This window comes from Herpailurus yagouaroundi, unplaced genomic scaffold (genome assembly GCF_014898765.1).
Source record: "Herpailurus yagouaroundi ecotype Mexico unplaced genomic scaffold, PumYag 222, whole genome shotgun sequence".
NCBI classification, from domain to species: Eukaryota; Metazoa; Chordata; class Mammalia; order Carnivora; family Felidae; genus Herpailurus; species Herpailurus yagouaroundi.
This window is the reverse complement of record NW_024412453.1, coordinates 18,361,732-18,375,761: the sequence shown is the minus strand read 5'-3', so window position 1 is coordinate 18,375,761 and position 14,030 is coordinate 18,361,732. Positions and strand designations below refer to the sequence as shown.

Here is a 14,030-nt window from a genome sequence, read left to right as displayed (position 1 = left end):
CGGAGCGGACCTGGTCCTGCCACAGCACCCACAGACGGCAGACCCCACACATCTGCCAGAACCTCCCACGACCTATTCGGACGTGGGACCCCAGGTCCTGCTCACTGCACCTTCCCTAGAACCTGTCTTCCCATGGTTCCACCTGGGACCGGCCTCACCTGTTAGCGTTGACGGACGGTTTCACCTGGGATCGCCAGGGTGTCCAGGGGCCGTGTCGTAGCCCTCAAGCGTATCGTGTGACCTTTTGGGGGCGGGCAGGCCCCCGGCATCTCCTGCCCCCTGCCCACACCCTCCCCGCCACGTTTCCTGAGGCTCCGTGGGAACCCGCCCTGGGATCTGCCCACACCTGGGCCGGCCCGGCGAGGAAGCGCAGCGTGAGTCGGCCAGCAGGCCCCTCGCTGGCTGACCGGCAGCGCCCCCCTCCCCCCCCCAGGACAAGATCCCCATGGCGCAGCGCCGCCGCTTCACGCGGGTGGAGATGGCGCGTGTGCTCATGGAGCGGAACCAGTACAAAGAAAGGCTGATGGAGCTTCAGGAGGCCGTGCGGTGGACCGAGATGATCAGGTGGGTCCCCCAGGCTGCCCTTGGGGTTCTGGAAGGCACCCCCATCTCCTTTTGTGATCTGTGACCCCCAGAGGAGGCCCTGACGGTGGGATTGAGTTTGGTCTGCACCCCAGCCCCATGTCTCATAGGAGGACTGGACGGACCTCATGGGAGCTGTTTGGGGGCCCCGACCCGGCCAGGGGCTAGAGCTGGGCTGGGGCATGTTGGGCCTGGTGTGCTGGAACCCCTAGGGGGATTTGAACCAACCCACGCAGGGACCCCTCTTCCCCGAGGCTCCATTCCTGGCCACGGGGAGGGGCCCCCCCCCCCCCCCCCCCCCCCCCGAGAAGGTCCTGGGCAAGCGAAGCCAGAGAAGTCCAGCAACAGCGGTGCAGGGTTTGACTGGGTAGGGCCCAGAGGGGGTGTGGTGTGTGGGCAAGTCCACTGGACGCTGGCCGAGCGGGGCTCCTTCCCGGCCCCTCCCCGCAGAGCATCCCGAGAGCATCCGTCTGTCCAGGAGAAGAAGAAGTCCACCATCTGGCAGTTGTGAGTTGGGGCGCCGGGGTGGGGTGGGGGCAGGGACGGCTCCCCACTGGCCGCCCCTCACTTCCCATGCCTCCGCTGGCAGCTTCAGCCGCCTCTTCAGCTCCTCCTCCAGCCCCCCTCCGGCCAAGCGCTCCTATCCCTCGGTGAACATTCACTACAAATCACCCACCACGGCCGGCTTCAGCCAGCGCCGCAGCCATGCCATGTGCCAGATCTCGGCTGGCAGCCGGCCTCTGGAGTTCTTCCCCGATGAGTGAGTGTCTCCCACCGGCCTGCGTGGGGGCGGGGGGCGAGGAGGACACGTGTGTCCCGGGGCCTCTCCCCTCTGGGCTCCGAGGCAGGAGCCTGAGGCCTGTGCTGGGGGCGGGGTCCCTGCTGGGAAGGAGGCTAACCTCTCCGTGCCCACACCCTGACGGGGCGCCCCAGGTGTCCCTCCCCTCAGTCCCTGCACAAAGTCTCTCAGCTGTGCTCCCCTGCCCTGGGGGACCCCCCCAACCCCGCCTGGCCTGTGCACCTGCGCCCCACAGGGACGCTTGGAGCTGATGGGAAGTTTGCCAGCAAGGGTAGCTTTCTTCCGGGGAATAGGCGTCCTTCGGAATTTTATGTTTTCCTTAGTTTTGATACCAAGAATCTGGCTCCAGGGCAGAAGTGGGGAATTCTGTGTCTTGCATCAGAAGACTGACGTTGCCCTGTTAAGGGTTGGGGGCGGGGGGGGGGGGCACCTCAATGCAGGGCCCTGCCAGCCAGCCCTCGGTGGCAGCAACGGCCGAACGGGCACCGGGGCACGGGGCGCACGCCCCACAGGGCAGACCCGCGCGGCTGAGGAGTAACCTGCCGCGTCTCCTGCCCAGTGACTGCACTTCGTCCGCCCGCCGGGAGCAGAAGCGCGAGCAGTACCGGCAGGTGCGCGAGCACGTGCGCAATGACGACGGGCGGCTGCAGGCCTGCGGCTGGAGCCTGCCGGCCAAGTACAAGCAGGTGCTGCAGGGGGCGCGGGGCACGGGGTGGGGTGGGGAGGGTGCTGGGGCAGCCCTGCAGTGCCCCCGCGGCCCTTCCTGCCCGGGGCCGGCCCTCTGCCCCACGCCTCGCGCCCACGTGGCCGCTCGGCCTTGTGGTTGCAGCTGAGTCCCAATGGGGGCCAGGAGGACACGCGGATGAAGAACGTGCCTGTCCCCGTGTACTGCCGCCCTCTGGTGGAGAAGGACCCAACCATGAAGGTGAGCCGGCCCAGTCGGCCTGGCACATGGGGGTGGGCGGGAGCACCTGTCTCAGGCCCCGCCGCCCCCAGGGGCCAGCGGAGGGGACTGGGCTCCTGACCACACGACCCTTCTCCCAGCTGTGGTGTGCTGCGGGCGTCAACCTGAGTGGGTGGAAACCGAGCGAGGACGACTCCGCGAATGGAGTCAAGCCCCCGCCAGGCCGTGACCCTCTGACCTGCGACCGGGAAGTGGAAGGAGAGACCAAGAGCAATCACACGTCCCCCGAGAAGAAGGTCAGAGTGGAAGGCAGGGCCAGGGACACCTGCTTTGCTGCCGTGTGTGTACTCGGGCTGTGCCCGGCACTGGAGTCTTGTTGGGAGTGACAGAGACAGGATGACTAAGGCCAGGGCTGGAGACTGGGCTCATCTGAGGACCCACCCCCTGTCCAGGGCACGCGGGGCCTGTGCTTTGTCCTCCGCGGGTGGGGAAGCGTGGAGGCCCAGACGCTCTGCAGGTGGTAGGGCTGGAGGGGTCAGGCCACCCGGCGCATCTCTGTCCTTGCGAGCTGTGCACAGGAGGGCGGCAGGAAATGATTCACCCACGGGTCCTTGTTCTGTGGCCTAGGCTGACTTGGGGGGCAGGGACTTAGACTCAGGAGCTCAGTTCTCCATGGGAGTGAGGCCACACATGCCAGCGGTCTTGGTAGAAAGTCCAGTCCTGAGTTTTTGTCGCCCTGCTACAAGGGAGGACAGCCGTCTCCCCTAAGGCCACAGGCAAGGTTATCTCCTGATAGAGTCCAGGTGGCCCCACCGCCCCTTGCGGCTGCTGGTGTGGCCCGCACCCGGCACCAGCCCCCGTCTCCTGTGCCCCAAAACAGGCAAGAGAGCTCCCCGAGGTGGATGCCACCTCCAGCCGCGTGTGGATCCTCACCAGCACCCTGACCACCAGCAAGGTGGTCATCATCGATGCCAACCAGCCGGGCACCGTGGTGGACCAGTTCACCGTCTGCAATGCCCACGTCCTGTGCATCTCCAGCATTCCAGGTGAGGGCCAGCCCCGCGTGGACGCCCACACCCACAGCGCTGGGGTCTGTGCCGCTCCGCACGTGGCTGCGACGTAGAGGTGGCCCCGGCCTTGCTTGGGACATGATGTGGATGCTCGGGAGCCTGTGGGGGTGTCCCCATTAGTGTTATGAACAACTGGCGAGACCCAAGGTGAGGCTCACTCACCCAGCTGGAAGGAGATGCATTGGGCCCCGGGACAGATGGAAATGTCAGTTGGGTGCTGAACGTGGACCTACTGGGGGGCCCAGCTCCCACTGCCCGGCTGCAGCAGGGAGAGCTGGCGGCCCCCCAGGCTTGGCTTTGCCGCACACCAGCACCTGGGGGTGGCCAGGACCCTGCCGGGGTCCATTTGCTGAGATGACCCCAAGCTCCTCAGACTTCGTAAGGTTCTGTCATGTGACCACAGTCCTTTGTTCAGAGCCCGGAGTCTCACTACTCCACTCTCGCAGGCTTCCCAGGCCTCCAGGCGGTGGTGGCCTGCAGGCCCCCGTGCTGAGGCTGGGCTGGCCTGAGAGGAGAGCCTGGGGCCCACCTCCTCCCCCAGCACCCACACCGGGACAGGAGCCCTGGGTGTGGTCTTGTAGTAGGGGCTTCTTGGTGAGGAGTGGCGGGGCGGTGACTCTCCCCCCAGCGGCCAGTGACAGCGACTACCCTCCGGGGGAGATCTTCCTGGACGGCGACGTAAACCCAGAAGACTCCAGTGCAGATGGTGTGCTGGCGGGTATCACCCTGGTGGGCTGTGCCACCCGCTGCAACGTGCCACGCAGCAACTGCTCCTCCCGAGGGGACACCCCGGTGCTCGACAAGGGCCAAGGTGAGTCTGGGCCTGAGCCCGGGCAGCTATCTTCCCTGCGCACCGCATTCCTCCCCACCGCCCAGCCAGCCAGGCTCACCTTCTCCTCACGCAGGGGAGGTGGCTGCCGTCGCCAATGGGAAGGTCAACCCAGCTCAGTCCACGGAAGAGGCCACAGAAGCCACGGAGGTGCCAGACTCTGGGCCCAGCGAGGCGGAGGCAGCTGCGGTGCGGCCCGGGCCCCTCACGGAGCACGTCTTCACTGACCTGGCCCCCACCCCGGCCCCCAGCACCCAGCCTGGCAGGTGGGCGATCTCGGGACGGGGCAGACAGAGGGGAGGGAGACTGGCAGAGGCGGGCGGGGACGGGCTTCCACAGGCCACCCTGGAGCCGCCATCCTTCCTGCAGCGAGAACGGGCAGGAGGCCGACACGGGGGTTGTGCAGCCAGAGCCGGAGCCCAGCGCAGACCCTGCGGGGGCCAGCACCAGCGCTGCCCCCACTATGTGGCTGGGAGCCCAGAACGGCTGGTAGGTGGGGCCCTGGGGCCGCGGTGGGGGAGGGTCCCCGGGCAAGCACCCCGCCCACCACGGCCTCCTCCCACAGGCTCTACGTGCACTCGGCTGTGGCCAACTGGAAGAAGTGTCTGCACTCCATCAAGCTGAAGGACTCCGTCCTGAGCCTGGTGTATGTGACCGCCAGCAGAGGCCAGGGCACGGGAGGGGCCCGGGGTGGCCTGGCCTCCACCCGCTCACCACCATTCCGTTCCAGGCATGTGAAAGGGCGAGTACTGGTGGCCCTGGCAGACGGAACTCTAGCCATCTTCCACCGAGGCGAAGGTGAGGCCTGCGCCGAGCAGCCACCCCTGTGTGAGCGGAGCTGGGCCCCGGCCAGGTGTGAGCAGGTGTCTTGGGCTCTCTGCAGATGGCCAGTGGGACCTGAGCAACTACCACCTGATGGACCTGGGCCACCCACACCACTCCATCCGCTGCATGGCCGTCGTGTACGACCGCGTCTGGTGCGGCTACAAGAACAAGGTGCACGTCATCCAGCCGAAGACGATGCAGATCGAGGTGAGTGCTGGTGGCAGGAGGGTCTCCGTGCAGGGGCGGTCAGCTGAGGTCACTCCCAACATGCCTTCTAACAGGCACTTGGGGCTTCGTGGGGTCACGGGAGACGTGCTCGGGGAGATGACGTCACCGGCCAGGCTGCGAGTGCGTCTGTCTGGATACCACCTGCTGCTACACTCTGTGACAAGTCAGAGTGACACCACGTGGGCCCCACATGCCTCCCCTCGGCCACCCGGCCGTGCGCGGAGAGGGCCGGTGGGTGGCGACAGCTCCTCCTAGGAGCCTGGACCTTGAGGAGCAAAGCAGGCAGTAGAGGGGAAGTTGCAGTGACCCGGTGGCTGTGGCGGGGTCAGAGTACCCCCCCCCCCGCCCCCACTGACGCAAGCTGCCGTGACTCCACAGAAATCGTTTGACGCCCACCCACGGCGGGAGAGCCAGGTCCGGCAGCTGGCCTGGATCGGCGACGGGGTGTGGGTGTCCATCCGCCTGGACTCCACGCTGAGGCTCTACCACGCCCACACCCACCAGCACCTGCAGGACGTGGACATCGAACCCTATGTCAGCAAGATGCTGGGTGAGGGGCTGCGACGGCTCGGGGGGGCGGGCAGGGAGGGCCCCTGGCCCCGCCATGCTGACTCACCCCCCCCTCCCCCCCAGGCACAGGCAAGCTGGGCTTCTCCTTCGTGCGCATCACAGCCCTGCTCATCGCGGGCAACCGCCTCTGGGTGGGCACCGGCAACGGCGTCGTCATCTCCATCCCGCTGACCGAGAGTGAGTCACCCCCCCACCGACGGCTGCTGCCAAAGGTCGAGAGTCAGGGCCGGGGTTGTGGGGCGGGCTCTGCCGGGCCGTTCTGGGGGGCTGGGGTGCCTCCCGGGCTGCGGCCTTGCCCCGCACCCCCCCCCCGCCGCCCCTCCCGTGACTCCTCTCCTGTCTCTTCCATGTTCCGTCCCCCCCATCTCCCCCAGCCGTGGTCCTGCACCGAGGCCAGCTCCTGGGGCTCCGGGGTAAGTCAGAGCACCTGTCTCCCGCCCCTAGAGGGAAGCCCCCGCTTGAGAGGCCCCGTGGGCCGAGGCCGGCCTGGCCCCTCGGCGAGGGCGCACTCCCACCCTCTGCCCCTCGCCCGCTAGAGATCTGGTCTCCTACTCAGGCTCGGGTCCTGGGGCCCTGCTCTCTCTCCAGCCAACAAGACCTCCCCCACCTCCGGAGAGGGGGCCCGTCCGGGGGGTGTCATCCACGTGTACGGTGACGACAGCAGTGACAAATCAGCCAGCAGTTTCATCCCCTACTGCTCCATGGCCCAGGCCCAGCTCTGCTTCCACGGGCACCGCGACGCCGTCAAGTTTTTCGTCTCTGTGCCAGGTGAGGAGGGGCCCGGCCCACCCCCACTGCAGGGCCGCGCGTGGCCTCCCTTCGGCTGCCCCGCTGAGGCCCCTGTGCCCCGACAGGGAACGTGTTGGCCACTCTCAACGGCAGCGTGCTCGACAGCCCGTCCGAGAGCCCCGGGCCGGCCGCCCCTGCCTCTGAAGCCGAGGGCCAGCAGCTGAAGAACGTGCTGGTGCTGAGTGGCGGGGAGGGCTACATCGACTTCCGCATCGGTGAGTGGGCGCTGCCCGGGTCAGCGCGTCCCCAGCAGGGCCGTCTCATCACCGCGGCTGCTGTCTCCCTAGGCGACGGAGAGGATGACGACACGGAGGAGAGCGCGGGGGACGTGAACCAGGTGAAGCCCTTGCTGTCCAAGGCCGAGCGCAGCCACATCATCGTGTGGCAGGTGTCCTACAGCCCCGAGTGAGGCTTCGGCTTCCGGCGCCCCTCCCGCCCGACGCCAACGTGTACATACGACCCCGCCCGCCTGCCCACTGCCCGCCCTGCAGGCAGCCCGGCGCCAGCCCCTCTTCTAACCTCTCAACCTGCAGCTTTCACCTTACGGCCGGGCGTCCCCGACAGCGGGCGGCAACGTGGGTCAGGGAGGCAGGGAACCCGGGTGGCGCTCTCACCAGGGAGGGGAAGGACCTCTCCAGACAGACGTGCTTTCCCCGGCAGCTTGTGGCCGGCCCCCCATCCCAAGTTCCCACGTCCCAGGGGCCCTTTGGGGCCAGAGCGAGGCAGGATCCCGTGGTAGGTCAGGCTGGGAGGAGGCCCCACAGGCAGCTCCCAGCTCCCCCCGGGGCCCCCCCACTTCCCGTGCTCCTGGAGCAGGAGGCAGGGATTTCCACCCGCCAAGTCTTCCCAGCCGGAGCCCACTAGCCTTTGCCTCCTGCTGCCTGAAGGGGGGGCCTGACCCTAGGGGGGGCCGGCCCAGCCACTAGCCTTCCCTGGACGCTCCCCACCCCGCTCCCTGGCACCCCGGGAACTGGCATGAAAGCGCGTGACCAGCCTGCCTAAGGCAGCTGCCCTCTTTCTGCTCGCTCTGTCGGGCAGGAGACCCCCCTGGCAGGAGCAGGCTCTGGAGTCCTACCCATCCCAGAAACCCCCTAGGGTGAATTTCTCAGGCTGCCAGGGCAAGCCCAGGCCTCAGGAAGAAGGGGGAGGCCCCTGGCCTCTCCTGGGGTCGGTCCTAAGATACAGGCTCAGCCTCAGGGTGACAGGGGAACTTGTCTGGGGACTGCCTCCCACAGTTTCCAAGGAGCCCAGCTCCCGAGACACACTCTAAGTGCCTAGGGCTGGCAGTGTGGCCGGCTCTGGGTGTGGATGGCCACTTGCTTTGAGGGGTGCCGCCCTGGACTGCTGCTCCCTGAACCTACTGGAGAGGGGCGCTGGTTGGGGCAGCCCCCGGCCCTGCTGCCCACCCACCTCCCACCAGAGAAGCACACATCTCCGGCAGCCTCCCCAGGAGCCCAGCCGGCCTGGCCACAGCCCCGTGCAGCTGCAGGCTTCCCCCCACCACCCTGCCACCCTCCACTGTGATGTACGTTCAGTCCCTTGTCTGTTCCCACAGGCCGTGCAGTGACTCGGGGGCTAGCTGGGTGGGTGCGGCTGGGGGGGAGGGGCTGGGCGGACATTCTCCTCAGGCTTTGGCCCTGCAAGCAAACCCACGTATCTGCTCTGTATGTAATAAATGTCTTAACACGTAGCTCTGTGTCCCTGGGCCCAGACCAAGGTGAGCATAAGCACTTCACTTTATTGTAAACAGAAGTGCCGGCCAGCCTCAGCGCTGGCCCGAGTGCGTTTCCAGGCGGGTCGCAAACCGGACGGCCCCTGGGGCCCGCGGGCAGGGCTACTCGTACAGCCAGTGCCCGGCGCTGTCCTCCCAGCACAGCAGCTCGTCGCCGCGGAACCAGAGGGCGATCTCGCGGCGGGCGCTCTCCACCGAGTCGCTGCCGTGGATCACGTTCCTGCGGGAGAGCCGCGTGAGCGCCGGCGGCCGCTGGGGCGTCGCGACGGGCTGGGCGCAAGCTCTGGCGGCCTTACTTGCCAACCTCGACGCAGAAGTCCCCGCGGATGGTGCCGGGCGCCGCGTCGGCCGGGTCCGTGGCCCCGATGAGGGCCCTCGAGGCGCGCACCACGTCCAGCCCCTGCCACACCTGTGAGCGGGTCGGCGGGGTGCTCGGCGCGAGGCCAGGGACGGACCGCCCGCCCTCCCGCCCGCGGCCGGCACTCACCATGGCCACCACCGGCCCCGAGCCCATGTAGTCCACCAGGCGGCCGTAGAAGGGGCGCTCGCGCAGTTCGGCGTAGTGCTCACGCAGCAGTTCCTCCGAGGCCTGCGGCGGGCCGGGGTGGGGTCGGGCCGCGCGCGCCTGGACCCCCGCCCGCTTCCCCCGGCGCCCCGCCCCCGCCCCCGCCCTCCCTCACCTGCACCAGCTTCAGCGCCACCAGCTTGAAGCCTTTCCTCTCGAAGCGCCGCACGATCTCGCCCACGAGCCGCCGCTGCACGCCGTCGGGCTTCACGGCCAGGAAGGTGCGCTCGTGCACGCCGGCGCAGGCTGCGGGGACCCGCGGGGCGCGGCGCGTCAGGCCCGTCCGCCCCCCGCCTCTGCCCCGGCAGCCCGCCCCGGCCCGCCCCGCTCACCCGCCGGGAAGAGGTGGGCCAGCACCGTCAGCACCAGGCAGATCATGATGGCGGCGGCGGTGGTGGCAGCGGCTCGGACCGGGCGGGGCCTGCGCTTAAAGGGGCCGGGCCGCGGCCCGGAGGGCGGGCGCTGAGGCTCACGCCCACCCCAGGACCCCTGCGACACCCGCCGGGCGCTCCCCAAGCCCCAGACTCCTCCAACCCAGCCCCAAACTCAAAGAAAGCACACCCCAAGGCTATGGCTTCTGCCTTTATTCGCGTGCAGTCGGCCCGAGTCCCGGGAGAGGCCGCACGCGACGGGGACGGGGAAAGAGCCTGGAAGGTACAGGCGCCAGCGCGAGGGCGGCACACGGCCAGCCCCGCCGCCCGCGGTTTCCCCCCAGCAGCCATCACAGAGCTGGGGGACAAAGGAAAGACACAGGGGCAACGGCCCGTCCTTTTCAGCACAAGTCGCCGGGGGGCGGGTCGGATGCAAGCTCCCGGGGGTTCATTCTCGCTCTCACACCGGGGCCCAGCGCCGTACGCTTCCCCGACAGCCTGCCCGCTCTGGCGTTTTACACCGCAGCGGCCTTGGCCTTTTTCTTCGCCTCCTGTTTCGCAGGGTAGTCCCAGGGAGGCTCTCGCGTCCTCTCGAGATTCAGCATGGGCTCCTCGGTGCTGGTGTCCCCGCTCTTCCGTCGCTCCGCTAGAATCATGGCCCGGAGGAGCGGCGGGTAGGGCACACGGCACTGAGCGTCCTCGGGCGGTGCCGGCGTGACAGCCGTGAAGGCCGCCTCCTCGTGCTTGGGCACCAGCCGCCAGTCGTGGTGCATGACCTGCGCGATCTCCCGGGCCTCGCTCTCCGTGTGTCCTGGGAAAGAGGGCCGGCGCGCATCGCACACACGCTCGCGGGGCAGGCTGCGGCCGACGGCCACCCCACCCGGGGCCCCAACGCCTCACCTTTGAAGGTCAGGATGCCCCAGGCCTTGCCGTGCTCCAAGTTCTGCAAAGCAAGGGCAGAGGGAGGGGGTCGGCTCAGAGCGCGCGCGCGGCCCCGGAGGCGGTGGCGGAGGACGGGGCGCGCGCTCGCACCTGCGCCGTGTAGTCGGGCCGCACGCGCGTGAGGCGCCAGTAGCACGGCTCGTCGTGCTGCCACAGCCAGGACTTGCGCGTCACGAGGCGGCCCAGGCCGAAGAGCGGCAGGCGGCTGAGCAGCTGCAGCAGGCTGCTCTCGCGGCGCACGTCGGCCCAGGCGCGCGCGGGCAGCCGGCGGCCCGAGTGCGGCCGCGTCAGCGTCCCGTAGTCCAGCGCATAGCGCTGCGAGTCGCGCGGCCGCTCCCGTTGCTCCCGCAGGGCCCGCACGCGACGGGCCAGCTCGGCGATGAGCCGCGGCCGCAACTTCTTCCGCGCCATGGTCCGCGCCCCGCCGACCGGAAGCCGCTCCACCGCCGCCGCCGGAAGCGGCCGGTGTCCCGCGCAAAGGCGTCCGGGCTCGGCCGGAAGCCAGTTGGAGGCCGGGCCGGCCACGTCGCGGACGGATGCGGGGAGGGCGGGGAGCTCGCGCCGGGGCGGGTGTCTGCGGCGTCCCCCGACATGGGAGGTCTCGGACTCGGACGCCGAGGGCCCCGCGGGCGCGGAGGAGGGTGCGAGGGTGCCCGGCCCGGCGGAGGAGTGCAGGGCGGCGGCCAAGGCGCTGCGGCCCGAGCAGGCCCTGCGGCGCGTGGCGGTGCGCGTGGACCCAGGTGCGGGCGGGCGCGGGGAGTGGCCGCGGGACCCAGAACCTCCCCCTGCGGGCGCCCCAGGGGCAGCCGCATCCCCAAGGCCGCCTCCTGTACGGGAATTGGCGTGGGTTTCCTGGCGGGGACGCGTGTGGCCTGGGGGCGACCAGATGGTTGCCTCGCCCGCGGGGCAGGGAAGTAGTGACCGCTGTGTTCTTGCGGCCTTTCGCAGCCGTTCTGGAAGATGCTGGTGCTGGCATCCTGCTGGAGGCCCTGAGCACTCTGGGCTGTGAGTACCGAGTGGAAACCCAGCGCCTGGCCCGGAGCCTCAGGTGGACCAGAGCAAAGCCGGATTCTTGCCCCGGTACCGTGAGTGTCCTGGTTTGTAACAGAGTACGATTCTGGCCAGAGTGTTTTATGTGCGAGGCTTCACACACCCTGCACATTTTACAGATCGGTAAACTGGGAAGGAAGAACACTGAGTGGGTGGGGCCCAAGCTACTGTGCTGGTAAGTTGCAGGGCTCCTGTCCTTAGAACCCGACTGGCCTTGGACCTGGCAGAGGATGGGGAATGGGTTTTTTAGCAGAGTAGTTCTGGTGAACCTTGGGATTGACTGTGGCCAGGAGCCTCAGAGCCACCTGGGTGCCCCACAGGTGCCTTCTGAGGTGTGGGACGCAGGTGAACAGGATTTCCTGCTGCTCCTGGAGCCTGAGGAGTTTCTGCAGGGCGTCTACCAGCTGACCCAGGTGCTCTGGTGGGGGCGGTAGTCGTCCACAAATCTCCAGGGGCTGGGTTTCTTAGCGTGGGGGAGCTGTTCTGCGTGTCTCCCTTCCCTGCTTAAGGAGAGAGGGTCAGACGGCATGCATGCAGCAGTCTGGAGTTCTCATCAGCAACTTGGAGCTGTTGTGGGCAAGATGGAGAAGCCAAGTGGGTTCTTGGCCTGGAAGTGGATGGGAGCCACAGCCATTTCCACAGGATGAGAGTCAGGATGAGGAAGGTTTCCCAGAGAAACTAGCGAGAAGTCAGAGGCGTTCAATCAGACTCTTTGCAGGTTTTGCTGTCTGTTGTTAGGTACTTATCAAACGTGTCATATGCCAGCCACAGGGCAGTCTAGGGTGCAGGGATAGAGCAGAAATGGGGGATGGGGACTCAGACTTGCTCTTTTCAGTACCTGGGACGTGCCCGGGGCTTTCACATTGTTCTTTGCTTTTGCTAGAGGCGTAAAGCCAGTTTCCAACAGGAGCTGGTTGGGTGACCAGAGAAAGACTGTGGCTGTTTTTCCCAGGACCCCTCAGTTACTCCCAAGCTCGCTTTTTTTTCTGTCTGCAAACTGGCTGTGGCCTGGTAGCCCATGGGTCCTGCCTGCCACAGCCTCCAAAACGGATGTGTTCATCCTTGGCTTGCAGACCTGTGGCCCACCCTGCTCCGTACCGTGGATCTCTCCTGAGGGCTCCACCAGCCCCCACGTAGCCGTCATTGGGCTGGATGCCTACCTGTGGTACCGGTCACCCTAATGCCTTCAATAGGCCCAGCTGGGATGGGAGGGTTCAGGGGAAAGGTGGTGGTTTTGGGGGTGGCTGTGACACAGCTGCCCCCCTTCCTTGGGCAGATCGGGGAAACAGAACTGGAGGGTGGGAATGGCAGGGTGGCAGGAGCCGGAGGGACAGGCAACCTCTGCTCAGGTCTCACCAGCCCAGCAACATCCACGAGACGAGGCAGCCGGAGACTGCAGCAGTGGCCCGTACGGCAGTGGCACTCAGCTGGCCCAGGGTGGAGGAGGTGAGGGCTGGTTGGGTGGGGTGAGGTGATTGGCCTTGGTCCTGGAGCTTGGACTGCTCTCCAAGGCCCCGCAGCCCCGATTTTGGTCCCAGGCGGCATGTGGGGTTGGTCTCAGCTGGGTGTCCCCAAGGGTGACCTCCGCTGACGCACTCTGGGCTCACGTCCTCAGGCCCTGGTGCTCCTGCAGCTCTGGGCACACCTGGATGTGCTGCTGGTGGCCTCCTGGCAGGAGCTGAGTCGGCACGTGTGCGCGTTCACCAAGGCCTTCGCGCAGCGCCCCCTCAAGTGCGTGACCACCACCCTGACTGGTGGCTGCAGCCGGGAGGGGGGACAGGAGTGCCTGGAGAGGTGGTACCTTTCTGATAGCTTTGGGAGCGGGGCAGACTGAGGGCTTTGTTGAGCTTGGAGAGTGGGACGTTCAGAAGGTGAGAAGTTTCTAGAAGTTCCCCTGCATCCTTCTCTGTCTGCAGGCAGTACCGGGAGTCCCGTGCCTTTTCCTTCTGTGTGGCTGGACGCTGGGCAGGGGGTGAGCGAGTGGCAAGAGATGGCACAGGGCTTCGGGGGGTCTGGTGGCGGCAGATCAGGCAGTTCAACCGGGTCAGCCCGGCCGTGGCCGATGCTGTTGTCACCGCCTTCCCCGCCCCCCGGCTTGTGCAGCAGGTGGGGCCCCCTGCACGGGCCCCCCCCCCCCCCACGTTTGGAGCCAGGTCTCCAGGACCTGCCCTGCTCATCCCTGTGCCTGTCCTAGGCCTACAGGACCTGCAACACAGAGCAGGAGCGCACGGCCCTCCTGGCTGACCTCCCCGTGAAGACGGGAGATGGTGCGCGGCCCCGCAGGGTGGGCCCTGACCTTGCCCGCCGCATCTGCCTCTTCTTGACCACGACCAGTCCCGAGCTCCTGCTGGACCTGGGCTCCTGACCACGTCCGCAGGACCAGAATGGGGTACGCCGCCTGCCCTGCCTAGCGGGTTAACCGGAAACTACCACAGGCTGGGGGAAGGGAACAGCGCTGCACGTGGGGGATGGGAGGGTGGAATGCTCGGTCAGGTCTGGCCCCCTGGCCCCGAAGGGGTGGTGCCGGGAGGAGCAGGAGATGACGCTCTTGCCAGGAGCTGCCATGCTGGCTGGAGAGGGTGGCAGTGAGGTTCCCCTGCCCTGGGTCCTGTCCACGGCGGCTACGGGCCTGGTGCCCCAGCGGAATGGTCAGGAAGGGGAAGAAGCGGTAAGGTGGGGTCTTGCGGGAGGAAAGACAGCCAGGGTGTCTCCTGGAAAGCACCGTTATGCAACTGGACCTGATAAGGAAAGAGCCCCAGGCCTCGTCCCACCAC

The 14,030-nt window shown here is 67.6% G+C and overlaps 4 protein-coding genes across 7 annotated transcripts in view; 2 read left to right on the top strand and 2 right to left on the bottom strand.

Moving 5' to 3' along the window:
* Window positions 1–8,109, top strand: part of MAPK8IP3 (mitogen-activated protein kinase 8 interacting protein 3) — a 47,368-nt gene extending 39,259 nt beyond the window's left edge. Inside the window, exons 19-37 of the mRNA XM_040458689.1 lie at window positions 434–564; window positions 1,033–1,089; window positions 1,172–1,342; window positions 1,941–2,067; window positions 2,211–2,306; window positions 2,426–2,581; window positions 3,166–3,331; window positions 3,984–4,166; window positions 4,261–4,450; window positions 4,554–4,673; window positions 4,750–4,830; window positions 4,915–4,982; window positions 5,068–5,216; window positions 5,616–5,787; window positions 5,871–5,984; window positions 6,182–6,220; window positions 6,396–6,575; window positions 6,662–6,811; window positions 6,884–8,109. Of these exons, the coding sequence (XP_040314623.1) occupies window positions 434–564; window positions 1,033–1,089; window positions 1,172–1,342; window positions 1,941–2,067; window positions 2,211–2,306; window positions 2,426–2,581; window positions 3,166–3,331; window positions 3,984–4,166; window positions 4,261–4,450; window positions 4,554–4,673; window positions 4,750–4,830; window positions 4,915–4,982; window positions 5,068–5,216; window positions 5,616–5,787; window positions 5,871–5,984; window positions 6,182–6,220; window positions 6,396–6,575; window positions 6,662–6,811; window positions 6,884–7,005 (2,472 nt within the window). The 3' untranslated portion in view covers window positions 7,006–8,109. The remainder of the gene's footprint in view (window positions 1–433; window positions 565–1,032; window positions 1,090–1,171; window positions 1,343–1,940; window positions 2,068–2,210; window positions 2,307–2,425; window positions 2,582–3,165; window positions 3,332–3,983; window positions 4,167–4,260; window positions 4,451–4,553; window positions 4,674–4,749; window positions 4,831–4,914; window positions 4,983–5,067; window positions 5,217–5,615; window positions 5,788–5,870; window positions 5,985–6,181; window positions 6,221–6,395; window positions 6,576–6,661; window positions 6,812–6,883) is intronic.
* A 179-nt stretch (window positions 8,110–8,288) lies between these two features.
* NME3 (NME/NM23 nucleoside diphosphate kinase 3) lies at window positions 8,289–9,377 on the bottom strand. Its single transcript, XM_040459461.1, has 5 exons — window positions 9,226–9,377; window positions 9,009–9,139; window positions 8,816–8,917; window positions 8,625–8,737; window positions 8,289–8,548 (listed from the first exon to the last, which is right to left on the bottom strand). Exons 1-5 carry the CDS (start codon window positions 9,269–9,271, stop codon window positions 8,431–8,433), a joined length of 510 nt encoding a protein of 169 aa, XP_040315395.1. The 5' UTR covers window positions 9,272–9,377; the 3' UTR covers window positions 8,289–8,430.
* Window positions 9,378–9,462: 85 nt separating this feature from the next.
* On the bottom strand, window positions 9,463–10,648 carry MRPS34 (mitochondrial ribosomal protein S34). The gene is made up of 3 exons (XM_040459460.1): window positions 10,297–10,648; window positions 10,165–10,207; window positions 9,463–10,075 (listed from the first exon to the last, which is right to left on the bottom strand). The coding sequence occupies exons 1-3, from the start codon at window positions 10,615–10,617 to the stop codon at window positions 9,780–9,782; spliced, it is 660 nt and encodes a 219-aa protein (XP_040315394.1). The 5' UTR covers window positions 10,618–10,648; the 3' UTR covers window positions 9,463–9,779.
* On the top strand, window positions 10,570–13,905 carry EME2 (essential meiotic structure-specific endonuclease subunit 2). Of its 4 annotated transcripts, XM_040459450.1 has the most exons (9): window positions 10,570–10,946; window positions 11,155–11,291; window positions 11,577–11,669; window positions 12,330–12,421; window positions 12,606–12,702; window positions 12,872–13,050; window positions 13,173–13,228; window positions 13,360–13,362; window positions 13,451–13,611. In XM_040459450.1, the coding sequence occupies exons 1-9, from the start codon at window positions 10,586–10,588 to the stop codon at window positions 13,498–13,500; spliced, it is 1,068 nt and encodes a 355-aa protein (XP_040315384.1). In that variant the 5' UTR covers window positions 10,570–10,585; the 3' UTR covers window positions 13,501–13,611. The 4 variants fall into 4 exon arrangements, with proteins under 4 accessions (XP_040315384.1, XP_040315382.1, XP_040315381.1 ...); XM_040459448.1 differs by having other exon boundaries at window positions 12,872–12,987; window positions 13,173–13,362; window positions 13,451–13,905; XM_040459447.1 differs by having other exon boundaries at window positions 13,173–13,362; window positions 13,451–13,905.
* The last annotated feature ends 125 nt before the right edge of the window (window positions 13,906–14,030 follow it).

Excerpts from the sequence above, each read along its gene's own strand:
- EME2 (XM_040459447.1), top strand. The coding sequence starts at position 10,586 with ATGAGCCGCGGCCGCAACTTCTTCCGCGCCATGGTCCGCGCCCCGCCG. Across the intron at positions 11,670-12,329 it reads GCGTCTACCAGCTGACCCAG|ACCTGTGGCCCACCCTGCTC; the intron begins GTGCTCTGGTGG and ends CTTGGCTTGCAG. Across the intron at positions 12,422-12,605 it reads GGGCTGGATGCCTACCTGTG|GTCTCACCAGCCCAGCAACA; the intron begins GTACCGGTCACC and ends ACCTCTGCTCAG.
- NME3 (XM_040459461.1), bottom strand. The coding sequence starts at position 9,271 with ATGATCTGCCTGGTGCTGACGGTGCTGGCCCACCTCTTCCCGGCGG. Across the intron at positions 8,738-8,815 it reads CGGGGCCGGTGGTGGCCATG|GTGTGGCAGGGGCTGGACGT; the intron begins GTGAGTGCCGGC and ends ACCCGCTCACAG. Across the intron at positions 8,549-8,624 it reads TTCTGCGTCGAGGTTGGCAA|GAACGTGATCCACGGCAGCG; the intron begins GTAAGGCCGCCA and ends GCTCTCCCGCAG.
- MRPS34 (XM_040459460.1), bottom strand. The coding sequence starts at position 10,617 with ATGGCGCGGAAGAAGTTGCGGCCGCGGCTCATCGCCGAGCTGGCCCGT. Across the intron at positions 10,208-10,296 it reads GGCCCGACTACACGGCGCAG|AACTTGGAGCACGGCAAGGC; the intron begins GTGCGAGCGCGC and ends CTTGCTTTGCAG. Across the intron at positions 10,076-10,164 it reads GGGCATCCTGACCTTCAAAG|GACACACGGAGAGCGAGGCC; the intron begins GTGAGGCGTTGG and ends CCTCTTTCCCAG.